General features: G+C 35.1%; 4 protein-coding genes, 1 non-coding gene and 3 pseudogenes across 9 annotated transcripts; 5 read left to right on the top strand and 3 right to left on the bottom strand.

The window, feature by feature from the left end:
• Positions 1 to 1,674, top strand: AT3G13280 (Putative endonuclease or glycosyl hydrolase; the record flags this gene model as incomplete). Its single annotated transcript, NM_112173.1, has 7 exons — positions 1 to 205; positions 289 to 513; positions 585 to 750; positions 856 to 943; positions 1,021 to 1,087; positions 1,153 to 1,313; positions 1,435 to 1,674. 7 exons carry the CDS (start codon positions 1 to 3, stop codon positions 1,672 to 1,674), a joined length of 1,152 nt encoding a protein of 383 aa, NP_187936.1.
• Positions 1,675 to 2,140: 466 nt separating this feature from the next.
• AT3G13276 (uncharacterized protein) lies at positions 2,141 to 2,660 on the bottom strand (the record flags this gene model as incomplete). The annotated part of the gene is made up of 2 exons (NM_001338041.1): positions 2,141 to 2,365; positions 2,617 to 2,660. Coding segments are annotated over 2 exons (117 nt in total), but the record flags the coding sequence as incomplete, so codon positions are not given.
• A 2,745-nt stretch (positions 2,661 to 5,405) lies between these two features.
• AT3G13277 lies at positions 5,406 to 6,919 on the bottom strand. Its single transcript, NR_143938.1, has one exon. It is a non-coding gene; the product is annotated as an other RNA (non-coding RNA).
• A 221-nt stretch (positions 6,920 to 7,140) lies between these two features.
• Positions 7,141 to 7,915, top strand: AT3G13275 (uncharacterized protein). Its single transcript, NM_148720.3, has one exon. It carries the CDS (start codon positions 7,367 to 7,369, stop codon positions 7,574 to 7,576), a length of 210 nt encoding a protein of 69 aa, NP_683562.1. The 5' UTR covers positions 7,141 to 7,366; the 3' UTR covers positions 7,577 to 7,915.
• A 753-nt stretch (positions 7,916 to 8,668) lies between these two features.
• AT3G13270 lies at positions 8,669 to 11,150 on the top strand (annotated as a pseudogene; the record flags this gene model as incomplete). The annotated part of the gene is made up of 9 exons: positions 8,669 to 8,809; positions 8,908 to 9,172; positions 9,255 to 9,351; positions 9,462 to 9,560; positions 9,680 to 9,757; positions 9,848 to 9,980; positions 10,082 to 10,399; positions 10,485 to 10,697; positions 10,782 to 11,150.
• A 550-nt stretch (positions 11,151 to 11,700) lies between these two features.
• Positions 11,701 to 12,948, top strand: AT3G13260 (annotated as a pseudogene; the record flags this gene model as incomplete). Its single annotated transcript has 6 exons — positions 11,701 to 11,838; positions 11,941 to 12,211; positions 12,297 to 12,411; positions 12,482 to 12,624; positions 12,713 to 12,797; positions 12,882 to 12,948.
• A 2,576-nt stretch (positions 12,949 to 15,524) lies between these two features.
• AT3G13250 lies at positions 15,525 to 20,254 on the top strand (annotated as a pseudogene; the record flags this gene model as incomplete). The annotated part of the gene is made up of 6 exons: positions 15,525 to 15,910; positions 16,020 to 16,966; positions 17,059 to 17,656; positions 17,745 to 18,418; positions 18,500 to 19,579; positions 19,680 to 20,254.
• Positions 20,255 to 20,469: 215 nt separating this feature from the next.
• AT3G13240 (uncharacterized protein) lies at positions 20,470 to 21,538 on the bottom strand. 2 transcript variants are annotated; one of them, NM_001338040.1, is made up of 3 exons: positions 21,184 to 21,536; positions 20,774 to 20,825; positions 20,470 to 20,607 (listed from the first exon to the last, which is right to left on the bottom strand). In NM_001338040.1, exons 1-3 carry the CDS (start codon positions 21,263 to 21,265, stop codon positions 20,586 to 20,588), a joined length of 156 nt encoding a protein of 51 aa, NP_001325479.1. In that variant the 5' UTR covers positions 21,266 to 21,536; the 3' UTR covers positions 20,470 to 20,585. The 2 variants fall into 2 exon arrangements, with proteins under 2 accessions (NP_001325479.1, NP_187932.2); NM_112169.2 differs by lacking the exon at positions 20,470 to 20,607 and having other exon boundaries at positions 20,760 to 20,825; positions 21,184 to 21,538.
• Positions 21,539 to 22,269: the final 731 nt, after the last annotated feature.

The raw sequence follows: 22,269 nt of genomic DNA, 5'->3' as shown, positions 1-22,269 counted from the left end.
ATGACCACCTGTCCGCTTCCCGATGGTCATGATCCTCGTCTGGTGGGTCCGAGGATAGAATCGGCGTTGGAAAAGTCAGGCCAGTGGCGCTGCCGCCGGGGTCCTCTCTTTATCACTGCCGTTGGCAACCTAACGCAGATCCCTGGTGGTGACGAATCCCTGCGAACGCTTTCTTCCACTGGAATCGCTCTTAAACATGCCCACGGTTAGTTAAAAATCTTCTTTCATCTCTTTTTTTGTTAATTAGGGTTTAGATTAAACGTTAGTTTCCTTTACTTACTGAGACAGATATTCAAAGGGATTTGTTTGAGTGGACTGATGAGAATCTTGCTCCGGCTACTATAATGCTCATAACCAGTTCTAAGGACCTGAAAACTTTAGCTAGTACACTTTACGACATAGAGAAGAAGGGATACAGAATTCTTCTCGCATATCCTCCACGAGCTCTAGCTCTCCGGCTAAGCATTCTTAAAGATGTTCCTGAAGAGTTGTTCTGGGATAGCTTAATGGCAGGTATTTTTTATGGCCTCTCTCTCATAACATGCATCTGATAACAAGCAAATTAAGCTGTTTTGAATCCACAGATGCTGCTATGGAGGATAACAAACAGGAGCAACAAGACTTGTTCTTCAGGACTACAAGCGCAGTGAAACCGGTGAAACTCCCTTGTTTTGCTCAGAATGCGATTTTGGTGCCCAAAGCTTTGAAGATTTCACCACGCATCTCAAGAGTGAAAAACATGCGTATTCTGTAAGCAGCTCACTAGCTCTCTGATTCTAAACCATCATTCTCTTACCACAAGTTTCCCTTTCAAAAGTACATAATGCCTCTCATCTCCACGCAGGAATGGGACAGGGAGGCTAGTCATAACAATGTGGATCGACTAGACCCTGCTAACATGGTGCTGGGTCGATCAAAGGCAAGTTTTAATATCTCATCTCAAGTTGAGAGATTTCTGATTTCTGGGACTTACAGTTACCCTTTCACGACTTTACCTAATTTGCCATTCTCATGAAGCAGGAGTGGGACTTGCTGGTTACTCAAGATATAGCGTATCATACTTCTTCTCCTCTAACACTAAAGGCAAGTTTTAACATCTCTCATTTCTAATATTTGTGTATTTACGTGCTATTGTGTGAAGTACATATATAGCATTGACTTTGGATTTACTGACTTTGGTTGATGCTAAAACATTCAAGGAACTCTGCAAGATGTTGGAATTTGATGGTAAAACATGCAACAAGGGAAACGGTTCTACCATGGTGAAGATTCGACCAGAGGAGGGAAACCCCTGTTTTACGTCTGTTACCATGGTGAATAGTCAACCTTAACATCTCTCATTTCTAAATATATATATATATATATATATATATATATATATAATAACAATTGAATTTGGATTTACTGACTTTGGGTAATCCTAAAACATTCTAGGAAGAATGCATGATGATGATGAGAAAGTTAAAGACTGAGGAAGCTGCTGTAGAAGAGGAGAACCCCGAGAAGCCCATTCAGTCCATCCAAGTGCAACGGTCATCTGCAACAGAACAAGAAGACAAACCAGTTAGTTCTGTGGCTAAGAGAGCGTCAAGGAAAAGCATCTCCAGCTGTTCAAGTCAAGATACGATCTTAACTAATAGGCTCAAATGTTTAGAGGATGAGGATAAAATGTAAACCTAATCCTCACACTATATATAAGAACTCAATGTAATAGGATTAATTAAAGAGAGAAATAAGATGGAAAACATTTCAGTCTCCTTTATACACTATCTTTAAATCTCTCTACTTTCAAAGACGCATTCAGGATCGCCAAATTTAGGTTTTGCGATATCGATCAATAGACAAGTGTAATTGAATGTGGAGGTTCTTGAATAGATTTCAGAAAAAAGTAAGAAGAAATCGAAAGTCACGTAGAGAGAGAAGCGCGAAAAGCAAGAATAGAGAGACGATGATGCCTTGAAAGTGAGAACAGCTATAGAAGTTTTGTAGTAGACTTGCTTTTTTGATAGTGCGGGCGTAAATTCTATGACTAAAAAAGTTATGGGGTGATAATCGCAATAAAATGTGAGGACGCTTCCGCACAAATTCAGACACGAAAACATTAGTTTGGGCCTTAATGGTCTTTTTAAGCCCTATAACTTAATAAACAGTCCACGGAAGCACGAATAATTCTTTCTGCTTTAAATATGATTGGTGCATATTTACTTGTTCTACATCTGACTTATTTCTTTACATTCACCATCGAAGAGAGAATGCAGCATGGATATCTTGAATTATATCTAGTGATCACCATCAATGCAGAGATAATCTGAAGAAAATGGTATCTCTGGTTATCGCAAAGATGGAAATGGCCTCTTTTGGAAACCTGAAAAAGCAAATAAGAACCACACTAGGTTCTTGAGGAACTTAACCAAACAATAAATATCAAGATTTTGCTCTGTAATTGTTCACTATCTCTGTTTTAGTGTCGAGTAGATTCAACTGATGTCTTCAAACTCATCTGTATAACGTAATGTCCTTTTACGATTACATCAACTGTAAGAAGAAAGAAGACAGATTTTGACTGCATAAGAACCTTATTGTTGCTTCAAGATCAAAACATAATCAATACCAAACCTGTGATTTTCAGGGTTTTTCGGACCAGTAAGATTCTCCACTAGCTATAATCAAATCACCTGATCAACCACAAAACAAATGAATCAATTTGGGAATTATGGAAAGATCAGACACTTCTGAAGCTGCAGAATGTGATACTTGCTCATGGATCCATCGGAGAGAGTCCTGCAATAATCAATTTAGCAACACAATCAGATAATCTTAATAGTTTTGATGTGATTCACAAAATCACACACCAATTAGCTTCTTCACTCCGCTATCAACCTCTCAAGAGATTATATATTAACTATTAAATAACCATGATCAACCTTATCTAGATCAATAAACTACTTTGAGGATGAAACTTCTTGTAATTTCTGTTGCTCCAAGATCATATCTCTTTAGGACCTGCAAACGATTTATGTAAAAAAACACAGTCTCTTTTTACAAAATATGAAAGTACATGCAAATTCTAAATAGTTTAAGATTAAGATTTGCCGAAGACTAGACATCAACATCTCACCTTGTTGACAAGGTCATTTAGATTTGAAGACCATTTGAAATTCTACCAAATGAGTTGGTTCAAACCCCTTTCTCCACAAGTTATCATACACCACCAACTACCTTTATCTCATTCTTAAACTTCCTTTAGCATATCACCAATTATTCACCAAGTCGAGGCATTTGTGTGAATGAACACGGGACATAGTTCCAATCATGCACCACCATTAACCATTTACACATTCATAAGATAAGGATCAAGGGCTTTAAGCCGAGTCGAGGCATTTGATAAATCCAGACGAGACAATATTCCTACCATGCACCACCACTCATAAATTTCGAATGAGCTGATGATTATTTTTTAGCCGATGCATATAGACAATTCGTACCGAGAGTATATCATGCACCACCATCCACCATTTTGCCATTAATAAGCTTGATAGTATGGAATTTTTAACCAATGAGGCATTTTTATGGACATTTGGAACACAGTATCATGCATCTTTGTCCGTGATGAGCTGAGGCAATTGTATAACCTCTCGGGGCCAAATATCATGCACCACCATTCACCTATTGGATTAGGATCCGTTGTTTTAACTGAGGCATTTGAATAGACAAACAGGAATCAAGTATCACGCATCACACCAGTTCCCGTTCACATGATTAGCTTACAATGTGTATTTTTTAACCGAGGCATTTGTACGGACAATCCGAGACAAAGTATCATGCACCACACTCTTTCCCAATCCCAAACTTTATCAAGATTAGCTTCCAATGAGTTTTAAACAGAGAATCCGGGACCACAATTTCTCATTTAAGAAAAAGCTTATTTTAACTTAGCTTGCAATATGGTTTTTATGCAAGGTATATGTTTGAACAATCGGGGAGCCGGACCGTATATCATGAACCATACTCTCTCCCCCCCCATTTATAAGCTTATTATAATTAGCACAATGGGGTTAAAACCGAGGCATTTGTATTGATAATTCCGGACCAAGTAGGCAAGTATCATGCACCACACTCTTTCACATTCCCAAGTTCTTTAAGATTAGCTTCCAGTGGGTCTTTACTCTTTAGTCAAGGCATTTGAATAGAGAATCCGGGGCCTAGTATTATGCACCATATATACTCTTTCTCATTTATAAAAGCTTATTGATATTTAGCTTGCAATATGGTTTTTAACCAAGGCAAATGTTTAAACAATATGGGACTGGGACCAAGTATCATGTACCAGGTTTTTTTAACCGAGGCATTTGTATATACAATCCGGATCTAGTATCATGAATCAACCATACTCTTCCCCATTTATAAGCTTAGCTTACAATAGGGTTTTAACCGAGGCATTTGTATTGACAATTCGGGACCAAGTATTATGCACCACACTTTTTCACATTCCAAGCGTAACCAAGGCATTTGACTAGAGAATCAAGGATCTAGTATCATGCACCATACTCTTTTTCATGTTTAAAAGCTTATTAACATTAGCTTGCAATGTGGTTTTTAACCAATTTTTAGAACAATTTGGGACTGGGACCAAGAAATCATGCACCACACTCTTTTCCCAATCATAACCTTGTTATGAGCTTACAACATGTTTTTTAACCGATCCATTTGCATATACAATCCGGACATAGAAACATGAACCAACCATACTCTTTCCCATTTTTAAGCTTAGCTTACAATGAGATATTAACTGAGGCATTTGTACAGACAATTCGGGACCAATGAAGTCATGCACCACACTCTTTCACACTCCCAAGCTTATTAAGTTTAGCTTACAATGGGTTTTTACTTTTGAATTGAGGCATTTGAATAGAGAATCGAGACAGAGTATCATGCACCATACGCTTAATCATTCATAAGCTTATTAAGTCAGGCAATTATTAGAACAACATCGGACCGAGACCAAGTATCATACACCACACTCTTTCCCAATCATAAGCTTATCACTATAAGCTTAGAATGGGTTTTTAACCGAGGCATTTAAACAGAATCAGACCAAGTATCATGCACCACACTTTGTCCCAATCATAGGCTTATAGTGATAACCTTAGAAAATAACTTTTAATTAACCGAGGCATTTGACTAGAATCAGGACACTCTTTCCCAATCATATAATGGGTATATAACCAAGGCATTTGAATAGAAACGGGACCAAGTATCATGCACCACACTCTTTCACAATCATTTTAATGGAATATTTTTTTACAGAGGCATTTGAATAGAAACGGGACCAATTATCATGCACCACACTCTTTTCCCAATCATAAGCTTACCAAGATAAGCTTAAAATGGGTTTTTAAGAGGCATTTGAATAAAATCGGGACCAATTATCATGGACCAAGGCATTCGATTAGAGAATCAAGGACCAAGTATCATGCACCATACTCTTAATCATTTACAAGCTTATTAAGTAAAGACATTTTAGAACAATCTGGGACTGGGACCAAGTATCATGCACCACACTCTTTTCCCAATATTATGGGTTTTTAACTGAGGCATCTGAGTAGAAACGGGACCATATATCATGCACCACACTCCTTCCCAATCATAAGCTTATTGTTATAAGCTAGAATGGGTTTTAAAACCGAGGCATTTGAATAGAAAAGGGGCCAGTATCATCATGCACCACAACTCTTTCCCACTCCCAAGCATATTAGATTAGCTTCCAATGAGTTTTTACTTTTGAATTAAGGCATTCAAGTAAAGAATCTGAGACAGAGTATCATGCACTTTACTCTTAATCATTTATAAGCTTACTAAGTAAGGCAATTTTTAGAACAATATGGAATCGAGACCAAGTATCATGCACCACACTCTTTCCCAATCATTTTAACTGAGGCATTTGAATAGAATCGGACACTCTTTCCCAATCATATGTTTACTGTGATAAGCTTAGAATGGGTTTTTACCCGAGGCATTTGAATAGAATCGGACACTCTTTCCCAATCATAAGCTTACTGTGATAAGATTTAGAATGGGTTTTTAAACCGAGGCATTTGAATAGAATCGGACCAAGTATCAGGCAACCACACTTTGTCCCAATCATAAGCTGATCACAATAAGCTTAGAATGGGTTTTTAACCGAGGCATTTGAATAGAATCGGACACTCTTTCCCAATCATAAGCTTACTGTGATAAGATTTAGAATGGGTTTTTAAACCGAGGCATTTGAATAGAATCGGACCAAGTATCAGGCAACCACACTTTGTCCCAATCATAAGCTTATCACAATAAGCTTAGAATGGGTTTCTAAATGAGGCATTTGAATATAATCGGACACTCTTTCCCAATCATAAGCTTACCGTGATAAGCTTTAGAAAGGGTTTTTGAACCGAGGCATTTGAATAGAAAAGGGACAACTTTTTATGCACCACCACCAATTCTTCCCCATCTATAACCGAGCCGAGGCATTTTAAAACCGATCTGGTTTATAACCAAGGCAATTTTTCGAAAAATCTAGGACCGGGACCATCGTATCATGCACCACACTCTTTCGGTCTTTCCCAATTAGGGTTTTCTAACAAAGGCATTTAAATTGAAAAATACGGGACCAATTATTATGTACCATAACTATTCTCTTACCGGACACCGAGGGGATTCGTATTAGACGATCCAGGACCAAATCGGATGCATCACCACCATTCTTTTCCCGAGCCGAGGCATTTGAATACACCGATTTGGACATGATTGCACCACAAACTTTTTATTGTTAACGATCAACCCTAAATCGGAAACAAAAGTGAAGAAACCTACCCAAATTGCCAACAATCCGGCGGCTACATACAAAAAGGAAATAACCCTAAAAATCGCAGCCGGAGTTGAAAAGAAAAATAAACAAAATCGCTAAACATATGTATATAGAATTGGAATTATGACCACCACCACCACCGCCTTAAAGAAAAAGAAAAATGGAAAGACATTAATGGGCCTTAGGCCCAATAAATAGGTCAACTTAAGGAAATAAGGAGACCGTTGTTTGTTGCGTTGTGTTTGATTTTTTTGATTAGCTTTAAAAGCAAGAAATAGGCGTAACGTCCACACACACGCACAATCACAATTCCTTTATATCTCTCTCTCTCAGCTTTCTCTCCCACTAAATTTATCCTCTCTATCTCTCTCCACGTTTCTCGCCAACAAAACCAACAAACAAAAACGCGGTCTCTCTCTCTATATTAGAGAGCTGTTCAACCTAAATCGTGGACAAATCTCGGAATCTGCGGCGACAAAAACAGAGGACGAAGAAGAAGAGAATCAGAGGAAGAAGAAGATGTGTTGTGGACGGATTTGCATGCTGTGCACGTGTTTGCTTCTTGTGGTGATCGCGATTGGGTTTCTATTTGGATTCGGTGTCTTCAAGGATGGATTTCACAAGATCCATGAATCAATTCATCTCGAATGCGATCCCAGATTTGGTTGCGGCGGTGGCCTTGGACGTCGCGGTTATGGTTTCCCAGCTCCGGCCGGTGGTTTTAATTAGTTGTGATCTCAATTCTTTTCGAATCGGCGTTTTGCCTTTGAATTCGAATTTGGGTATAATAGCATTGATTCTTTAGGTTATGATATTCGATTGTTGCTTCTTTTTTAATACTTTCCCCACTTTCTCACATGGACTCACTCATTGTGCATTCGAATGTTTCATTAGTTAGATTTTAGTATTGACCTTATTATTACCTTATGATTGTTTTTTCTTTCAAAACGTAACGTATGTGATTCGTATTCATCATTATTTAAAAGTTTCCGCAGCTTTTAAGCATAAAGTTAAAAAAGAAAAACATTATATATTTTCAGATAATCTATATATACATTTTTGGAGGGGATTTTTGAAGATAATGTTGAAGATTTGAGCCATAATTCAACAATTAATTCAAATGGGTGGGTATAACCCGGTTTAACTCTGTTCGGATCTTGGATTGCAGGAATAATGTTATCCCGATCTAGGATTGCTGACGTGTAAAGAATATTTTTATATGAATATTATTTCCAAGATTTTCTTAACATTATTAGTTATCTCGAATACAAATATATCTATAGATAATCTTCTGATTTATAACAATCTTTAAATCTCGATACACTATATATCCCAATGACAACAATATATTCTCTAAATCTTACACCATCCAAGAATTAAGCTTTAAATCTATACAAATTTTCGTTTCCCTCCTTAATAAACGGGTTATCTACTCAAAATCTTACAACAATATATTCTCATAATCTTACACCATCGACTAAGTATGCTTTAAATCTTTACCAAATTTCGTTTCCCTCCTTAATAACCCACACGATATTCTCACTTAATATACATATTCCTATATTTTCTATACATTTTCTCAATCTTGCAGTCTACATAAAATCTAAACAATTAAACTCATTAACATATCTAGATAATGAATATGCGAAATCTAAACCGCTTGAAGATTTTATTCCATTCAGTTGCTAACTACAATATTTGATCTCTATCCCTTTAAGATTCGTAACCCTAACTTGAACACTATATATACATCTATTATTCGACTTTCATCATCATTCACCTACTCTATTCTTTATCTACCCGTCCATAAACACACAATAAATGGCTGCCACATTTGGTTACCTTACTGATGTCAGGCCTTACAAGACCTCCTGGAGAGTGCAAGTGAAGACTCTTCATGCTTGGCGTCAATACACAGCCAACACCGGTGAAACCCTTGAAGTTGTGTTTTCTGATGAAACTGTAAGAGATCATTGCATCAGTCATAATTTTTTTTAATCAGTTTACATATAGTACACGAATTAGCTAAATAGATTAAATTTCTTTTTCTATATATGCAGGGCAAAAAGATTCATTGTTCAGTGAGGAAAGATTTGGTTAGCAAGTATGCTAACATGCTAACTGTTGGTGAGTGGGTTTTCATTGAGACTTTTAGTCTCAACTATGCCGGTGGAAGTTTCCGTCCCACTTCTCATCTCTACAAGATGTCCTTTGTCAATGGAACTTCAGTGATTCCATCTCCATCAGTTTCAGATTCTAACTATCTGACTTTGGCCACTTTCGAAAAGATCCAAAGTGGAGAGCTGAATCCCACCATGTTGGTTGGTAAGTTATCATTATATAACCCTAATAACTCTAATATGTTTTAACTTAAAACTGACAATAACGATCTATCTTTTTTTTGTAGATGTAATTGGTCAGATTGTAATGATTGGTGAGTTGGAAGAACTTGAGGCTAACAATAAACCAACAACCAAAATTGATTTTGATATCAGAGATGCATCGTGAGTCTCTCAATATTATTTTAGATATTTGCTGATATCATCTTAAAGTATATAATTGTATTCGATGTGAGATATTGAGTCTAAATTGTCATATTTATCTATTTCTACAGTGATGAGCGCATTGGAGTTACCTTGTGGGGTACTTTTGCTCAACAAGTTTACAGAGGATGTAACGAGGCTGGTGCTCGACCTGTTGTTTGTGTTCTCCGGTTTGTTAAGATAAAATCCTACAAAGGTAAACTTATCAATCCAATGCTCTCAATTGTATCTTTGTATAAAGTAAACATAAATTACATATTTTACACATTGTTCTAATGTCAGGTGTCAGGAATTTATCTAACTCATTTGATGCATCACAAGTCTTTGTGAATCCTCAGTTTCCTGAGGTCGATGCTTTCTTAAGGACGTAAGTTTCAGAACTCTAATATAAAATGTGTATCGATATCAGTCTATGTTATGAAATTATATAAATTAACAATTTTGATGTTCTAAACAGACTTCCTCAGGATGGAATTCTCTTGACATACCGTGAGAGAATCCCAAAGTTGGAGATTGTTGTTTCTAAAAAGAGTGATAGCTGCCTTGAGTATCCTCGAAACACAATTCAGCAACTCCTTAATGCTGTTGATGTATGTTTTTGATTTCTATTTATATAATTGAATAATATTGTTGCATAATATAAGCTCATTCATCATATACACTTATTTGTTGTATGCTTTATATATATTAGGTTGGAAAAGCAAGGTTGATGTGTACCATCTATGCAATTGACACGGACTGGGCTTGGTATTACATTAGCTGTCGTGCTTGCAATAAGAAAGTCACACATATCCATTCTGGAGTTCATGGTGTGAACAACAAGGGGAAAAAACCTAGGTTTTGGTGTGACAGTTGCAAAACTGTCGTCACTAATGTGATTGCTAGATACATGATTTATGCTAAAGTTATGGACAACACTGGTGAGTCAAAACTTTTGTTGTTTGACCAAATCTGTACTGAGATAATCGGTGAGACAGCTCCATCTGTTTTGAATGGCTCTGTTGATGAGGTTAGTTTTTGAATTTTATGTCTTTTAACTATATTGTCTGTATGTATAAATTATAAGTAATTTATCTATGTGTTTTGTTATCTAGATTGATGACCCGGACGATCTCCCTGATGCACTAAAGAATCTGTATGGTAAGACTTTCCTTTTCTTGGTGTCTATTGAGAAAGAAAACATTTGGGACGGGAAGGAAATCTACAAGGTTACAAAAGTCCTTCTCAAGAATGGGTTACTTGAGGAAGAATTGTTGGAGGATTCAACTGATGTGGTCAATCCAGCCTCTATTGTCTCTGGTGACCAGGTAATATCATCAGAAATAAATAGTTTAGTTGTTTTCATACTTTAACTCTCTCTCTCGCTAAACCATATTTGTGTTTTACTGTAGATTCCACTGATGCTTGAGTATAGTCAAGAGACAACCGACACTGTTACTCCTGTTTCTAAACGTGTGTATGCTGATAATCCAAACGGGTCTGATCAAGCATCTGCTTCAAAGAAGGTGTGCATTGAGCCCGTCGACTTATATCAGTCTAATGATGGATTCGGTGAACAGATTCCTTCAACTAAGATTGAAGATTATGAGCCTAAAGAAGCAGTGACTTCAAATGATTTGAAGTCAAGCATTGCTGAGTCTGATTCCACAGCTGTTGGTCACCCGGCTCATGTCCGTAACGGTAGTGTTGCACCAATCATAGTGAAAAAGGAATGGGTGGGCAAGAAGGGACCTGTGAGGATCAAGGTTGAGAAGAAGTAGAGGTGGTGAATCGTGGATTGATGTGTTGGTTTCCTGCTTTCTGTTTTCATGTTTCTTTTTTTTCTCTAGCACTTTGGTTAGGTTTTCTTCTATTTTATTAGAATTCAGCACTTTTGTTTTGCTTTCAATAAGTTTTATCTAAACACTTAATAATAAAATTTTGCTTATTTAAACTTTGATTCTATATCTTTCCTCTGAGCTTATGTTTATCTATAGTTTATGTCTAACTTATTTACATTTTATGAGCTATAACTTAAGTGAACAAAGGTTGATAATGAGTCCTAAGAGCATACCATTAATTTTTAGTAACCTATAACCCGTATGACTAAACTCTAATCTATTTTAAATTTATAATAATTTTCAAGATTCAGTAATTAAACCATAAAAAAATTGACGATTCACTTTTACTTTTTTTGTACCTATTATACAAACCCTGCGCCGTTTCACTCTTTTTATAAAAACTTAAACCCAAAACACACGTTACTTTGTCTCTCTTCCTCTCTAACTTCTTTTCTGAGAAACTAAAAATCTAGAAGTTCTGGCTTATTCAATGGAGACAATGCACCATCTTTCAGACTTACATGTTCACTCTACTAACTGGAGGGTTTATGTTAAGATTTTGGCGCTATACAACCATAATCCAACCCTTAATGGTGATGAGACGACTATGCTATTGGTTGATGAAAAGGTTCCCTTAGATCCTACTTCTATTATTAGTTTTCTGTTATTATAAAGTCTATATCTTTGTTGTTAAACAGAGTGACAATCTATTGATTGTTCTGTTTTGTAGAGTAGCCGTATAGATGCCAAAATTCCAGAGGGCTCATATCTTTACAAGTTTCGAGATGTTCTGAGAATTGGTGTGTGGTACTACATGTCTGATTTTCAAGTTGTTTTGTCTCAAAGTGAAGTCAAATACGCCCTCAGACCAATTCACATCAAATGTCTGTTCCATACCCAAATGTGGCCTGTTCCATCTAGATCATCAAGAAGGTTTTTTGACTTTGCGGCTCCCGATGAAGTTAAGTATGCTACAGATGATCAATTTAATTGCGTGACAGGTAACTGTTTTTATCTTAGGTATAGGTCAGACTGATTTTATTTTGGAGTTTTTGATATCAATATTTGCTTGACTTTAAATTTCAGACGCTATTGGTGTGATAGTAAAAGTTTATCCTATTAGAAGTTTTCCCTTTGTTTGTCGTCAAGGCGAGACAGACTACGAGTCAAGATATGTCGCCTTCAAGATAAAGGATAATATGTAAGGCCTATACACTCTATCTTTTATTCTATAAACCTAAATATATTGGTTTTTATATGTTCTTCTTTAGGGGCAATGCAATAAAATGTGTAGCAATTGGCAAGTATTGTGAAGAGTTTGTTAACAAGTGGTTTACGAGAACCAGTTTGATCACTTTTAATTATGAGCCCATTGTTGCTGTGTTGAACTTTTGGAGAATCACTAATTATCATGGTAACACAACTAACACCCTTAAATTTAATTTAAATTTATGGAATCAATAAGGACTTATGTATGTGAGAGTTTACTTTTTTTGGTGTAGGGTCTAATGTCTTAATGACTGTTGATGGAATTTCTCGGCTTTTTATTGATCCCAAGTTCAATGATATCAATATACCATCCTATATGTAAGTGTAAATCAACTCCTATTATGTTTTGTATACGTTTGTGCACTTATCTTGAGTTAAGATGTAACTATACATTGTTTGCAGTCGTGGCTTTAGTGATCTCAATGAAGCAGATAATGATTTGATGATGGAGGTTGTTGACGAGAACTGAAATTCTCTATGTACTTGATGTTATATTTGTGTCAAATCCTAAATGAACTTATGCTTTATTTCTTTTGTTAATCTATATATTAAAGATCCTAAAATTTGTGTACTCTATTTTAATACATAAATTTCCTATTTTTTGAAAAAGTCGTTCCTTATGTATCTATAGCTTCCTTTAAGTTATTGATTTGTTTGCTCCACATAAAATGCATTCATTACTTCACTATATTGTCAACACAACATGAGTACACATTTTATACTAAATGAGATAGTTGTACATACCTCTTAATATGTGCTAGCATCGATGATGAAGATATTCTTCTTGACAAACTTATTTGAACAATGTCCTTAGCTACACAAAAAAATATACAAGATAAACATCAATCCATTTTGAAGATTATAGAATTGGTTATTATATAGAATCTTATAATATAGAAACTACATAGATTCTATCTTCCATTTATCACTTATCAACAGATTATAAAAAAAAGGTCAGCCGCTATGTACTTTACAAGTCTCTTCACACCATCATCATAGATGCTAATTTGAGACTCAATCATGAAAAAAAAGCCAGCTAATCCAATTTCAGATTATAATTATATCCCAAATCCAACTAAGAGAAAACGTCTTGCTGAACCAGTAACACCTGAAAGTCGAAGTACTCAATCTGTCGTGACTGCAAACAATGGTTCTGTTCCTCTTAAATCAGTTTTTGGAAGATTGTTGAAAGATCTAAGTAATCTCCCTTCAAAGAGATATGAAAACAGAGCTCCATGTGCTTCATTAAATCAATCATGTTTTTTGAATAGCACACCATATTCCACTGGTACAATCAAAATCATCTTTCAATTTCTACTATTGTTTTTGTACTCTTTATATGTTTATATATTTTTGGTTTAGAGAGTGGACTCACAGCATTTTCAAACAAGGAGAATGACAGCCAAAATCATAGACAATCAGCTTCAGTTTTACAGGACATCAGCAACGTGTATCATCGTTTCTCCACACCTCTTATAACTCCACAAACTGTCTCTAATTCTGCAATTAACGATTCAACAGGTTAGTTTGACTTCTTACAGAGGTATTCAATTACATTGGAGAACTTTATGTATAGATTAAAACTCACAAAATAAATGTTCTATTCTATGCAAGGAAAACTTTATGTTCATCCTAATTCAAGAAACAGCAATCAGACAAAGTCTTCTATAAATAATCCGTCTAGCAACTGTCATATCAGAAACCTAGAAGAAGAATTCCGAAATGTTTCTGATAGAACTACTGCTGTAGGTAATGTACTTAACCTTTCATCACATAACGATATGTTTTAGATACTGCAACATTTTCAGAAGTTATAACTCACAAAATCATTTTCTATTATATGCAAGGAAAACTTTCTCGGCATCATAATTCATTTACTATCAGTAATCAGCCACGGTCAAATATAGATTCTCTATCTAGCCACTTTCATTACCGAAACCTACAAGCAGACTTAAAAAACGCTTCTGTAACTCCTACTGATAAAGGTAATATACTAACTGTTTCATTATAGTCTATATTTTAATTTGGTCTAACAATTCCACACACTTTTTCTATGAAACACTTAGTAGGCAAATCTCCAATGTACACACAAACAGCCATCACTGATGATAGCACTGATGATGAAAGCATGGAGCATCTTCAACCACAATATTTTACTGACAATGAAACTGATAGTGAACAAAATTATAATCTTAGTGCTTCAGAGGACGACTGTCCTGAAGAGACCTCAGTGAATATTCAAGATGATTCTTCTATGGATTTACTTAATGACAATACAGAAAATGTGGACCCGAATATTTGTTTCAATGACGAAAATGACTTAATATTGTCACCTGAAGAGACTCTTACTGAATGTGGAGATATAGAACACATTGTCCCCTCTTTTCCACAGCCAAAAAAGAGGGGCAGACCATTTGGAAAAAAGCAAACTAACAACGCAGCAGATAAAGGTAATCATATCATACAATTTATTCTGAAAATCATTATACAACTTTTTTTCATATCATTGTAGTTGCTTTTCCTGTGTTTAATTTAGACATGATATTCAAGCTTACCAATTTCCTATATTGACAGCATTGAATTGTTTACTACTAATAGTGTTTGCTTAATATCCTATTTTAGTTCCAAAAAAAAGAGGCCGTCCTAAAGGTTTAAATCCAAATAAAAAAGATGCAGCTTTAGCCAAAAGAATGGGTAAGTGTCATTTTTTTCTTTAAGAATATGATGTAACTAGATTTTAAATGATGCACTTAAATCTGAAAACAATTTTATTCTCTGATGACTGCTAAGCTTTGGAAAGTTTATCATTAAACACACCTAAAGATACTTCTACACAACCAAAGAAAAGGGGACGGCCAGTTGGGGCAAAAACTGTCAATAGGTCTCCATCAAATTCGAAAAAAAACGGTATGTTTTAATCTGTAAACTCATTTCATTTTCTATTAACAATATAAGTGCATACTTACAACAGTTTTAAATTTACCCTTTTCAGGTTACCTAGACCACGGTGACCCTACATACAAATGCAAGTATTGTGGTGCTTTGATGTGGTTTAATGAGAGGATCAATAAAAAATCTAATAGCGAAAATCCTAAGTTTAGTCTATGTTGTGGTCAAGGCAGTGTCAAATTACCTTTTCTAAAGGAATCACCTGAGCTAATAAAAAAACTTCTAAAGGGAAATGATGCATTAAGTCGTCATTATCGACAATTTATCAGGATATATAATATGATTTTTGCTATGACTTCTCTTGGTGGTAAGGTGGACAAATCTATGCCTAAAGGGAGAGGACCTGCTATGTTTCGTTTGCAAGGAGGAAACTACCACCAGATTGGCAGTTTAAAACCGAAAGATGGTGATTATGCTAAGTATTCACAACTTTATATTGTGGATACTGAAAATGAAGTTGAAAACAGGGCTAATGTTATTGGGTACTCATTAAACCTATCTACTTTTGTTATATCTACTACAGGAACTATGCCTTATTGTTACACAATGAATCAAGATATCTAACTAGATATTTTTTATTTGTCATTGTAGAAAGGGAAATAATGGTTCATCAACAAAAGGCAAGAAAAATCTGAACAAGCAACTCATTGACGCTATTATAAAGATGCTCAACCAAGTGAACCCATATGTAGAGAAGTTCAGATCTGCTAGAGAGAGGATTGATTCTACTAATGATGAACCATTTCATATGAGAATTGTTTCTGATCGTAAAGGTACTGATGGGAGGTTATATAATATGCCTACAGCAGGCGAGGTTGCAGCTCTGATCCCTGGGGATTTTGTTAGCCAAATGCCTGTCCGTGATATCATTCTAGAAAAAAAATCTACTGGTCGCCTCAAGAGGATAAGTCAGATTCATATATCCTATTTGGCACTACAATACCCATTAATTTTTTGCTATGGTGAAGATGGTTACACTCCTGGAATTGAGAAGTGTTATAAGTCGGGTTACACCAAGAAAAAAAAGTGTATCAGTATGAGACAGTGGTATGCATTCAGAATTCAAGAGAGGGAAGATGAGTCTCATACTTTGCTCCAATCAAAAAGGTTGTTTCAACAGTTTCTATGTGATGCATATACAACTATTGAATCAAACAGACTTGCTTATATCAAATTCAATCAATCTAAGCTGAGATGTGAGAACTTCAACTCTATTAAAGAATCTGCATCATCTGGATCTACAACTATGAGTGAAGAAGGAAATCAAGTCCTTATTCCATCTTCTTTCACTGGTGGCCCTAGGTATATGCTTCAAACCTATTACGATGCTATGGCCATTTGTAAGCATTTTGGTTTCCCAGATTTGTTTATCACATTTACGTGTAACCCAAAATGGCCGGAGATAACAAGATATTGTGAAAAGAGAGGGTTAACAGCTGATGATAGACCGGACATTGTCGCCCGTATTTTCAAAATCAAGTTAGATTCTTTAATGAAAGATTTAACAGAAAGGCATCTCCTTGGAAAAACAGTTGCATGTAAGTTCCATTTTATAAAGAGTTACTTATCAATACCTTAACCTGTTTCATATTTTTATCTCTGAATTATAATTATTTCACATCTCTTACAGCTATGTACACAGTCGAATTCCAGAAAAGAGGATTACCTCATGCTCACATACTTCTATTTATGGCGGCTAATAGTAAACTACCAACAGCTGACGACATCGACAAGATAATATCTGCGGAGATTCCTAACAAAGACAAAGAACCTGAGCTCTATGAGGTTATCAAAAACTCTATGATGCATGGACCATGTGGTTCAGCAAATACCAGTTCTCCGTGTATGGTTGATGGTCAGTGTTCAAAGCTATATCCAAAAAAACATCAAGAAATCACTAAAGTGGGTGCTGATGGTTATCCAATCTATAGGAGAAGACTCACAGACGACTATATAGAAAAGGGGGGTGTTAAATGTGACAATAGGTATGTTGTGCCCTATAATAAGAAGCTATCTTTAAGATACCAAGCTCATATCAATGTCGAATGGTGTAACCAGAACGGTTCTATAAAATACTTATTTAAATACATCAACAAAGGTCCGGACCGTGTAGTTTTTATTGTTGAGCCAATAAAAGAGGCAACAAGTAGTGACACTACAGCTCCTGTAGTTGAGTCAGATACAACAGAGAAAAAGAAGGATGAAATAAAGGATTGGTTCGATTGCAGGTATGTTTTCAGAATCTATATTTAATTTAGTTACTTATCTATCTTACATATAGCTTCTTAGCTCATACATAAGTTTTTCCCCTGCTAGATATGTATCCGCGTCAGAGGCTATATGGAGAATATTCAAATTTCCAATTCAGCATAGATCAACACCTGTTCAGAAACTATCTTTTCATGATAAAGGGAAACAACCAGCCTATTTCGATGCCAAGGCCAAAATGGCTGATGTCCTAGAACGTGTTTCTAATGAAGACTCTCAGTTTTTGGCATGGTTGACTTTGAATCGGAAAAATGCTGTTGGAAAGAATGGGAAACGTGCTCGAGACTGTCTATATGCTGAAATCCCAGCATATTTTACATGGGATGGAGAAAACAAACAATTTAAAAAGAGAACTAGAGGTTTCTCTTTGGGTCGTATTAATTACGTTTCCAGGAAAATGGAAGACGAATATTATTTGAGAGTGTTACTTAACATTGTGAGAGGTCCACAGAGCTACGATGATATAAAAACAGTTAACGGTGTTGTTTATCCATCTTACAAACTAGCCTGTTTTGCACGTGGAATTCTAGATGACGACCAGGTTTATATCAATGGTTTGATTGAAGCATCTCAGTTTTGTTTTGGAGATTATTTGAGAAATTTTTTCTCAATGATGTTGCTGTCTGATTCTCTTGCTAGACCAGAACATGTTTGGTCAGAAACTTGGCATCTTTTATCAGAAGATATTTTGATTAAGAAGAGAGACGAGTTCAAAAACCAAGGTACTTAATTTTATTACAGTTTATAAACCATGGTTAAACGATTTTCCACATATACTTACATTGTATATTTCTTAAATGCAGAACTTACACTAACAGAAGCTCAAATTCAGAACTATACTCTTCAAGAGATAGAGAAAATAATGTTGTTTAATGGAGCAACTCTAGAAGATATTGAACATTTTCCTAAGCCTTCAAGAGAGGGTATTGATAATTCAAACCGCCTTATTATTGATGAGTTGAGGTACAACAATCAATCCGATTTGAAAAAGAAGCATTCTGATTGGATACAAAAGCTTACTCCTGAACAAAGAGGTATATACGATCAGATTACTAATGCAGTATTCAATGACTTGGGAGGAGTTTTTTTTGTTTATGGCTTTGGAGGAACAGGGAAAACATTTATTTGGAAAACACTAGCTGCTGCAGTAAGATCTAAAGGACAGATATGTCTTAATGTCGCCTCAAGTGGCATAGCTTCTTTGTTGTTAGAAGGAGGTAGAACAGCACATTCTAGGTTTTCTATACCTTTGAATCCAGACGAATTTTCAGTTTGTAAAATCAAACCAAAATCAGATTTAGCTGATCTTATTAAAGAAGCATCTCTCATTATTTGGGATGAAGCTCCAATGATGAGCAAGTTTTGTTTTGAAGCATTAGATAAAAGCTTCTCTGATATAATCAAGCGTGTAGACAATAAGGTTTTTGGTGGAAAAGTTATGGTGTTCGGAGGTGATTTCAGACAAGTGCTACCAGTAATTAATGGTGCAGGGAGAGCAGAAATTGTTATGTCATCTCTAAATGCTTCATATCTTTGGGATCACTGCAAAGTGTTGAGGTTGACTAAGAATATGCGGCTTTTAAACAATGATTTAAGTGTTGATGAAGCTAAAGAAATCCAAGAATTTTCCGATTGGTTATTGGCTGTTGGTGATGGAAGGGTCAATGAGCCTAATGATGGTGAGGTGATAATTGATATACCTGAAGAATTGTTGATTCAAGAAGCAGATAATCCTATAGAAGCTATTAGTAGAGAAATTTATGGAGATCCAACTAAACTGCACGAAATCAGTGATCCAAAATTCTTTCAGAGGAGAGCTATTCTAGCTCCGAAAAATGAGGATGTTAACACAATAAATCAGTATATGCTAGAGCATCTCGATAGTAAGTTTACATATACTATATTGATTATTTAGTGCATCGTTTTATGTTCTGTATTAATCATTATTTTGCTGAAGATTTAAATGTTACTTGATTTGGACAGGTGAAGAAAGAATCTATCTATCAGCTGATAGTATAGATCCTTCGGATTCGGACTCACTAAAAAATCCTGTTATCACTCCAGATTTCTTAAACAGTATTAAGGTATCAGGTATGCCACACCATTCTTTGCGTTTGAAGGTTGGGGCTCCTGTTATGTTACTTAGAAATTTAGATCCTAAAGGTGGTCTTTGTAATGGAACAAGGCTACAGATAACTCAGTTGTGTAGTCATATTGTCGAAGCAAAGGTTATAACAGGAGATAGGATTGGGCAGATCGTGTATATTCCTCTAATAAACATCACACCTTCAGATACAAAACTACCATTCAAGATGCGTAGAAGGCAGTTTCCTCTCTCTGTTGCATTTGTTATGACCATAAACAAGAGTCAGGGACAATCTCTTGAGCAAGTAGGATTGTACTTGCCTAAACCTGTTTTCTCTCATGGTCAACTATATGTTGCGTTGTCTAGGGTTACTTCTAAGACAGGGTTGAAAATACTAATTCTCGACAAAGAGGGAAAGATACAAAAGCAAACTACCAATGTGGTTTTCAAGGAGGTGTTTCAGAATATTTAGTGACAAGAGTCAACTCACATATTCTGTAATCTATATAGTTGAGAAGGTATATTTACTATACCTTTGTAATATTGATTCAATTATGGTTTGAATAACCCGCAAACAAACTGTCTAATCAAAATCTGAATCTTCTGTTATGCAGGAAACTCAGTATCATTCAAGCTATTTCATTGGTCACTGAATAACCTAACAAAGCAGTTCTAAAGGGAATCGAATAGACTTTGGTTTTCCAGTTTTCATTTACATTTATCTTTACAGTTCAAACAAGTACTTATTATTCTTACACATTTTCAATCTGCAGTTTGCCAAGTGTTTTCCATTTTAACAAGTTCTACCTATGCTTCGAACACTTGCTTTTAACAAGTTGCAGCAAATTTGTAAAGACAAAAAACGAATTCAATCAGTTATACAATTAACTCAGATTTATACTTCCTACTCATAACAAAATCCACCTAAATGATATGAACACTTTAACTTTAAACACAAAATACTGCAACTAAAGAAGATTAAGAAACTGACCTCTGCAATAGATTGATAACCTCTTGCTCAGTTCTTTGTTCAGACATTAAACCTGTAAAACAGAAAGAACAAAGTGTTGCTATATAAATTTGGTAGCTATTAATTAAGGAAACCGAGTAATTAAACTGTATTACAACTCAAAAATATTATAATCTAACCTCTGCAAGATATGGCGACATCTAAATCTAGAGATTAACCAATACCCTTTATTTTCAATCACGAAATAACAAAATGTGCCAAAGTACAGATTTGGTCATTATTTTTCTTAGATACCAATTTGTTAGCTGTTCTAAACTGTATAATGACAGAGACATATAACCCAGGTATTGTTGTATTGGAAAAGGGGGTTTCTGAATATGATTAAAACCAAAGACTGCCAATTACTAACCAAATCTGGAAAAAATACACACCTTTACAAACTCCATTCGCCTTTACTTCTGTTGAGCTGACTTGATTCTCTGCCGCCATAGCTTCCTTTTGGTTCGTATTCATCCAATGGTAGGTGAAATCGTATGAATTCGGATCAAATGACGATTTGATAACCACTTTTCGTTGGAAGAAATTGTAGATTAGTTGTTTCTTTGAGGAACGATGAACAACTATTTTGAAATTGCCGACTCTATATTGACTCTGAAGTCGAAGTTTTGCAAGAGAATAATAACAGCGATTGCCGAGAAATCTCAATTACACATGAAGAACAATCAGTTGTTTTAAGAAAGTCGATTATTGAAGCAGACACTCACAAACGAGTGTATTAATTTTTCAGATATTTTGTGGTTTTCACTATTGATTATCATAAAAATTTGTGTGGGTTATGTGGATCTGTGGGCCTAATGAATTATTAAAGATGAAGCCCATAATATGAGTTGTATTTTGAAGCAACATTTTTACAATTTGGTACTCACTAAAAAATATTGTTTGCTAAATCTTGATATATAGATTTCAATATTAAACCTGAAAAACAAAAATAAAAACAACATTTACAGTAACTTTAAATTATTGTTTTTGTTAAATTACAAGACTAATGAAAAAAGGAAGACAAAATCTATATATAGATATACAAAGACATAATTTATAAACTGTATACTTACTTAATTTCTAAATTTATATAGATACAAAAAAATAATCAAATTTCCTTTGTATAAACATACTAAATAATATACCTAAATATACAAAATATAAAAAATATAAAAAATAACAAATAATTATAAGACTGTGAATTATATATTACGAAAGTAATTAGTTTCAACACTAAAATAAAAAATAGATCCGCGGTATACCGCGGGTTAAAATCTAGTAACAATAGAAAAAAATGCCTAATTCCATTAGAAAATTTCCATAAGCGATACTAAAAAGAAAATAAGCTATATTCTTATCTATCTATATGAAAAAGGTAATATTCTCGTTCGTTATGACTTTACCTCTTCCTAATGACATAAGAATTGATGTTCAATTGATTCATGACACATTGACCTTTTTATACTGATTTGTTTAAA

The sequence above is a fragment of the Arabidopsis thaliana genome, chromosome 3 (genome assembly GCF_000001735.4).
Source record: "Arabidopsis thaliana chromosome 3, partial sequence".
NCBI classification, from domain to species: Eukaryota; Viridiplantae; Streptophyta; class Magnoliopsida; order Brassicales; family Brassicaceae; genus Arabidopsis; species Arabidopsis thaliana.
This window is presented reverse-complemented; position numbering and strand designations above follow the sequence as displayed.